General features: G+C 57.6%; 1 protein-coding gene across 1 annotated transcript in view; it reads right to left on the reverse strand.

Annotated features, from left to right (window-relative positions):
* The window catches only part of CSMD1 (CUB and Sushi multiple domains 1), a gene marked incomplete at its 5' end in the record, with an annotated part of 650,642 nt that overhangs the window by 155,415 nt on the left and 487,496 nt on the right, over positions 1–7,731 (reverse strand). Inside the window, 2 exons of the mRNA XM_014528690.1 lie at positions 3,764–3,920; positions 5,573–5,742. Coding sequence (XP_014384176.1) covers positions 3,764–3,920; positions 5,573–5,742 — 327 coding nt within the window. The remainder of the gene's footprint in view (positions 1–3,763; positions 3,921–5,572; positions 5,743–7,731) is intronic.

The following is a 7,731-nucleotide window of genomic DNA, read 5'->3' on the forward strand; positions in this document are numbered from 1 at the left end:
ATGTTGCTACTGTTATGAATCGTCATGTAAATATCTGATATGCAGGATGGTCTTAGGCAACCCCTGTGAAAGGGTCGTTCGACCGCCGAAGGGGTCGCGACCCACAGGTTGAGAACCGCTGCTCTAGTCAGTCATTTGGGAAGAAAGAACAAGCCAGGTAAAGAGGAGACGAATTAAGGCTCAAGTATAAGACAACATGAAGGGTCGAGCTCAACGCAAGAGGAGCTACGTGAAGGGCCACTGATGGGGCCCCGCCCCCGCCGACCGCCCGTCACAGGGACTGAGTCAGCTGCGTGCCCACTGAGCGAGGTTCCGCCCCAGCCCGCGGGGCCATCCAGGCCCGTCACTGTGAACAGGAGCGTTCGCCTCCCCCTCACACACGGCGGGCCTCCCACCATCGCTGATTCCTCCAGACCACGGCCAGGAGACGGCCCAGGGGTGCCCACGCGCGCGGGCAGCGGGCCTGTGAGCTGTGGGGAAGGGCTGGTCACCTGCTCCAATAACAGAGTGTACAATCCAGAAGGCCTGCCTCCTGCCCGCACCTCCCCACATCCTGCTCCTGGAGAGTAACTGCTCTGGGGACGTTCTTGTGAAACACCAAAAAGAGTCAGCCGATGGTTAGCTAAATCCTGAATTCAATGCAGGGTAAATTCCCAGAATCCTTTTCTCTTTGTGCAAATATTTGCTGAAACGCTTCGAAAACACCTGCGTCCTCAGTAGGATTTTCCCTGCTGTTTGCAGCGTCTCTGTCGCCGGGGGAGGAAAGGGGCGGCTTATGTTCCCGGAGGGGAGCCCGGCTCCTGGTCGCCCGGCAGCTCCCGGAACTCAGTGCCCCACCTGCACCTTTTATATCAGGGATCAGACATCCTGCCAGGCGCGGAGGGGGATCCAAAATGCACACGTCGTCCCCACCGCCAGGCGCTCCCTCGCGATGCGTCCCATCCACGGAACTACGGCCTCGGCAGGCAGCCCTCGGCTCTAGGAACAGGCTGACCCGGAAAAGAGCAGGGCTTGAATGGACGTCCCCTTTCCCGCTGTGTGTTGCCTCCCTGCCCGCTGATCAGGATCCACTAGCTGCTTAATGAGCGCCGACGGCTGTATTGCACCGTGTCCCCGAGGCTGCCTTGGCTCCTGGCCGAGGCCCTCAGGTCGCTGACACCCGTCAATGTACCTGCAGCTCATCCAGGGGGGTCCCTGCAGTGTCTGAGAACACGCTCCTCACAGTCCTGGCTCCGAGGGGACCTGCAGGTGGTCCTGGCCCGGCCACGCCCCACCCGGAAGCTCCAGAAAACCCCCTCACCCTGTGGGCACACGGCTTCTGCCTCGCGAACACGAGGGAAAGGAGCTACTGGCCACGGCTGAGGAGTGCCGAGCAGGGAGGTGGCAAGTTCTGGAAGCTTCTGGACTATTCCAGCACCCGGGATCTCTCACCCCTCTGGAAAACCCTGTCGCCACCACCATAAATAAAGATACATGTCAAATGTACAATGAGAACTATGCGAGGGTCCATTACAGTATCAAAGAGAACGGGCGGATGCTATCTGTAACCATTCCCAAACTTGAGGATGTTTAGTAAACTATATATTTACTCTGTCGGCGTTTTCTAATCCGCTCCTGTGGGTAGATTAATTATGGATCTGAAGCATTTACACAGGAATGTTTCTTAAGGAATGCAATTAACTAGCAAGAGGCAATTAGCGAGTCTTTGGGAGAGAGTTGGAGGTGCCTTACACAGACTTCAGCTTTAATCATTTGCTCAAAACTTTTCATAGCCATTATTCGCACGGCATCTTTGGGGGGCGATTATTTCACTTAGGTTTTCGAGCACATTGCGGCTGCGTGGGGTTTCCTAAACTTAATTACTCAGTGTTTAAAGCTAAGAATTTAATGTGAAGTTAATCGTATTTTGATTGTCGAGCCGTCAGCACCGCCGACTGTATAATGCGTGTCGGTTCCCGCCGGGCAGCGTGTCCAGCTCCGGGACAGTCTCAGGAGCTGGCGGGCACCCGGAGCGCCTGTTTTCTGTTTTGTTTCGATTGTTTGTTAGTTTTTGTTAATCCTCACCCACTGGAGAGTCTGCTTTTGTAGGCGAGGCAAAGAGGGACCCGGGCAGAAAAGAGAATTACTCTCGTCAAATTGACTGCACGAGGAGCTCAACAGCAATGATCCCCAGTATTTCTTTCTCCTACTTTTAGAAGTTTGCGCTGCTGTGTAAAACATTACCAAGTGCCGGCCGGCCTGTGTGGCTCCGTGGTTGATCGTGAACCTATGAACCAGGAGGTCACGGTTCAATTCCTGGTCAGGGCCCGATCCCCAGTGTGGGGCGTGCAGGAGGCAGCTGGTCCATGATTCTCTCATCATTGATATTCTATCTCTCCCTCCCTCTCCCTTCCTCTCTGAAATCAATAAAATATATATTTAAAATTACCAAGTGCCCATAAATAGATCCACAGACTCAAGGTTTCTCAAAATCACGCAGAGAAATGGGCGGCAACGGTGGAAGGCTGTGCTGGGACCGTGGAGAACACGGGGTCCCCAGGGGCTGAGCGTGGCCTTGGAGCCAATCCGCTGGACAGAGCAAGAGAGACCGACACAGAGAAGCCGCAGCCCTGCGGCCAGTCCGGCTGGGTGGGGGCAGCGGACTCTGGGCGGCTGGTAGGGCAGACGGGGACAGCTCAGCGCCTCCCCCACAGCCCCTGGTGTGCGCTCAGTCGGCGTGGATCTGTCTGCTGCCCTTTTGCACAACCGTGAGAATACAGACTCGAGGCACCATCCTGCTCGACCCCAGCTGGAAAGAGTGGGCAGGAAACAGAGGCAGCGAGGAGGTCGGAAAGGTGATGGGACGTGAAACGGCAGCTCAGGTGCGCGTTTCCTGGGAGCTGCGTGGAGAGGCCCCCACTGGCCACGAGCCACAGAGGAGCACACGGAGCAGAGGGGAGGCCAGGCCCAGGCCCCGCCCTGCGGACGAGGCTCGGGGAGGCTGGCTGGTCGGCTCCCTGAGGCAGCAGGAATGCAAGAGCCACGGGTGCGCGAAGAGTCCCCGGAGCTGCAGTGAATACCATATTCCCTCAGAGCGTTCCCGTCCTCCCCAGCATCACGCCTCCAGGGCTCAAAGACGGTGAGAGCAGGAAGTGGCTTCAGCTCCTTCCAGGAACCAAGGAGCAAATCAACAATGAACACAGCCACGTGAATCTACATCAGAGGGGCCGAGGCCTGCCCTTCATCTGCAGTCAGCGCCCACGGCTTTGACAAGAAAGCCTTCTGGGCAGTGACTCCATGCGTGGAGCCCCGGTTATAATAAAGGTTAAAACACGGGCTATCGGGCGGTTCACACGCCGATCGCTATTGCAGTTTGCACACAATACATGTCACATGCTTTCTTCTCACTGAGCCTCTGCAGCGGTCATTTCCACGGACGTGGACGGTTTTCTCAGGAAGTCGGCCACTTTAATTGCATTTTTGCTCAAGGTTAACCGACACTTCCGCTGTCATCTCCCCACTAAGCAGGATTTGAGTCGCTCATTTTCCTCGTCGGGGCCTAATGCGCTGGGTCTGGGGTGACTGCTATCTTTCCAGGCCGTTACTCGCCTACTGTCCAATAGAGACATTAATCCTGATGGTCACTAACAAATATTCATGCTCAGAACCAAAGGGCTTAATTTCCTGTACCGTGGCCTTTGGTATCAGAGAGACTTTGAAGCATCGCATCGCGAGGAACCGGGGGACGAGGGGACGAGGGAGGGGCCGCCCCCGGGCTACTCACTGGTGTAGCTGAGCTGGAAGCCAGCGGCCGTGTCCGTGCCGTTGCTGTCGAACTCCAGCCGCAGGTGGTTGGAGGTGCTGTTCAGGGTCAGGCCCAGCAGCTCTCGCCGCGTGAAGGTCCCCAGGGGCCGGGAGGCGCCGTCTCGCCCGTCGAACACCTGGGGGGTGTCACGCGAGAGCCTGTCACTCCCGTGGTTTCAGCTGAGCAGTAATTTGTGCTGCGCGTGAGCTGCCCACAGACACGCCCAGTGCGAGGACCCCGGGAACAGCCACCTCCTGGGTTCTGCACAGAAACGCGTCCCACGGGGACTCGGGAGGGAGGCAGGCGCTTCTGTCTGGAGCTCCTGACCTGAGTGTGTGGCTGCTAATGGGGTCAAGGCCCGGCCAGGCCCCTCTATCCTGTGTGAGCAGATGATGGACTGGGGGGAGGGGGGGGGGAAGGGGAACACTGACTGTCCCTTGCAGCTGGGTTTGCACATTCTCTCAGCCTCACAGCTTAACAACAGTGGGACCCACAGCACTGGGGGGGGGGCGGGGGAGGGGATGGGGACGTGTCAGCATGAGTGTCATGTGCCTGTAAGAACAAAACCCCAGCCCAGCCGACGTTTTTGGTTGAGTGTTGACCTATGAACCAGGAGGTCACAGTTCAATTCCTGGTCAGGGCACACACCCTGGTTGTGGGCTTGATCCCCAGTGGGGGGCATGCAGGAGGCAGCCGATCCATGTTTCTCTCTCATCATTGATGTTTCTCTCTCTCTCTCCCTTCCTCTCTCTCTGTGAAATCAATAATAAATAAAAAGAGAATGAACCCCCCAGACTTTTGCAAAGGGAATGAGAAGAGAGACGCGCCCCATCTGGCCACAGGTCAGCTGTGTGACCTGGACAAGTTTCCATGTCTCAGGTGACCGAGCGGCCATGGACGGGACGAGGTCCGGCCTTGGTCTGTGCTGTTCCAGGCCTGTCTGTAATGCCCGAGGCTCGCTCTGCAGTGGGCGCTCCCTGGGCCCCGGCCCCCAGGAGGCCCCGCTCCCTGCACAGTCCCAGGAGAGGGGGCAGCTCTCAGGAGCCTCTGAGGTCACGGAGCATTTCCACATGGAGGTAGGATGTTCTAGGTCAAGGCAAGACCTGGGCGCCTGGGACCCGATCCCCCTGCCTGTGCCCTGGAGTCCCCCGGGGTGTGGGGGTGCTGGGTGCGGACACCACAGGCCCTTCCTGAGCCCAACACTCGCCATCACAGGACACACGGAGGCCTGCTGCGGACCCCGCTCATCCCGCGGGCCTGCTTCCTTGAGTCTGTCCGGTCCCCGCGTGGCTCCTCCACTCGAGCTGGCTCTGTGGTCCCCTGACCGTGGCTGCGATGTGTCCACAGTCACATCACGGTCATCGTAGCTCTGAATGCCGGGACCGCGTGTCCACGGAGTGGCCACAGGGGGTTGGTTGGGGCCCCTGAGCTGTCATAGTGGTGTGAGTGCTGGGCACAGGGCTGGAACACGCCCCTACATTCCACCACTTAACCCTCCCACCAGCCCGGGTGGCAGGCAGCCTGCGTGTTTTACACACTTGAAAGCTCAAAGTGTGAAATGATTTGCCCAAGATACACAGCTAACACCGTCGGGCCCAGGGCCACAGACCGAGCTGCTTCGAAGTCCACACTCCCTCCACTAAGTGGCACCTCCGGCCGCCTTCCCGGGGGGAGAGATCCACTGGAGAAGGAGCGTAATGGGAATATACCGGTGCATGTGCACACCCGCCCGTCTGCCTTGGAGGGAGGGCCCCCCAGGGGAGGCGCCGTGTCGGGGGGAGCCTTTACCCGGAGCGTGTCCCCCTCCTGCAGCTGGAAGGTGCGCGCCCACAGGCGGATGCCCTTGCCGGCCTCCGTCTCGATGCTGTAGATGCACTCGTGGTGGTTGTCGTAGTTGGACGGGAAGTTCGGCGACAGCAGCGTCCCTTCGTTGCCTGTGACCCTCGCCCCACACTCAGCTGAAATGGAAGGGGAGAGAGGATTTGACATGAGAGGACTGCTGCGGACAGATACAGGTAAAGCTGTGGCAGCCCCCTGTCTCTCACTGGGTCTGTGGTTGATACATTGTAGCCACAGATCCGTGACCTTGACCTTGAGTGTTTCCCCAGCTGCACAGGCAGTGATGTTCTTCTTTCTTTTTAAAAAATATTTGTATTGATTTCAGAGAGGGAGAGAGCGATAGAAACATCAATGATGAGAGAGAATCATTGATTGGCTGCTACCTGCACACCCCACACTGGGGATTGAGCCCACAACCCGGGCATGTGCCCTGACCGGGAATCGAACCATGACCTCCCGGTTCCTAGGTCGATGCTCAACCACTGAGCCCCGCCAGCCGGGCAGGACTTCCTTATTTCTCTTCATAGGATGCCGATGTTATTTCCGCCCCAGTTACTCTCATCTTACATTGTAGGCAACGGCGTAAACACCCAGGTAACAGGGTAGCGATGTAGAGATAATCCAGATAAAACAGAATAACGGCGAGTGGATTAAGATAATCTACAGGCTGCTTCGCGCTGCGTGTGTAGAACGATGCTGTGACTTCCCTGAGGTGAGCGTTTCTGAGATCTTAAACTATGTCGGTCGGTAATTTCCGACCTGAGGGGGGCGGGTTCCAGGATTCTGGGAGCTCCGGGGGCATCCATAAGGCACTGTGTGTAGTTTTCCTCGAGGGAATGTTCAATTCTCAGATAAATATCAAAACCACAAAGAAGGAAGAAGCGCTATTCGGGGAGGGAGCCGGGGGTAGACGTGTGCCGGCATGTGCCCTGGCAGAGGATGAGGGGCTCCACGCAAGGTCACTGCTGAACTGCCTGCACAGGGAAGTCCTGACTCGCTGACGATCTGTGCCTCATGAAACAGGGAAAGTCCGTACCGGCTTTGGAATCAGGGGATATTCCTAAATAACGGACAATGGAAGAGGCTCTCCTCATGGGAAAAGCCAGGTTTTCCTAAGCTAACAATGTAGTGTTTGGCAGGTTAAGGAATTTATTTTCACAACTTCCCCGCCTGCCTCGAGGCGTCCTGGGGAGGTTGGCGTGTGCACTGCGGGCGCCGTGGGCTCAGTGTTCTCGCCATCAGGGGAGTCGTGGGGACTCTGAAACAAATGCCTGCGGCTCGCTATGCATCAGCCGTTCTCTGCCCGTCATGGGCAGGTGGGGAGGCCGCGCGTGCCCAGCTGCAGGTGGGCGGCAGGTGCGCGGCTTGTGTCTGGGCTGAGGACCAGCCCCTGTGACCTGCAGGCAAAATGCTGTCCTTCAGCCCTGCAGCCCCTGACTCCTGCTGGTCCTCCCAGAGGCACAGCCCAGAGTCGCAGGGATGTGACCACCGGGCCCCCCTAACCACCGTCTGCCCAGCGCGTCTCCAAGCGCCTGCACCCTCCCAATGGCGCCTGGGAGCCCCTCCTCGATGCTGCAGAACAACCTGGACATGCGGACTCCCGCCCAGATTCAGTGCCCACTTACCGGGCCATGCCCGTCAGCCGGTCAAACTGAGAGACAGCGGAACTACAGCCTTTACACTGTCGCCGTCCTGTACCAGGGACACACCTGCTTTCCATCAACACAGCTGTCAAAGGCTGTGCTGCTACAGCCTGTCCAAGGTCGTGTTACTACAGCGTGTCAGAGCTTGTGTTACTACAGGGTGTCAACAGTTGTGTTACTAAGAGTGTCAAAGGTTGTGCTACTACAGCGTGTCAAGGTCATGTTACTACAACATGTCAACAGCCATGTTCCTACAGAGTGTCAGAGCTTGTGTTCCTACAGCGTGTCAAGGTCGTGTTCCTACAGCGTGGTTTCCAGCTGTTACTTTACCTCGTTTCCTTGTATAAATATGACTGACGCAGTGTCGCTCTCCCTCAGTCATGAATGTGGGGCGGAAGGAGCTGGCCTTCCAGCTGAGACGGCACAGCCGGAGGCTCGCCCCCTGGCAGGCAGCTACGTGGCCGG

The sequence above is a fragment of the Myotis brandtii genome, unplaced genomic scaffold, assembly GCF_000412655.1.
Source record: "Myotis brandtii unplaced genomic scaffold, ASM41265v1 scaffold646, whole genome shotgun sequence".
NCBI classification, from domain to species: Eukaryota; Metazoa; Chordata; class Mammalia; order Chiroptera; family Vespertilionidae; genus Myotis; species Myotis brandtii.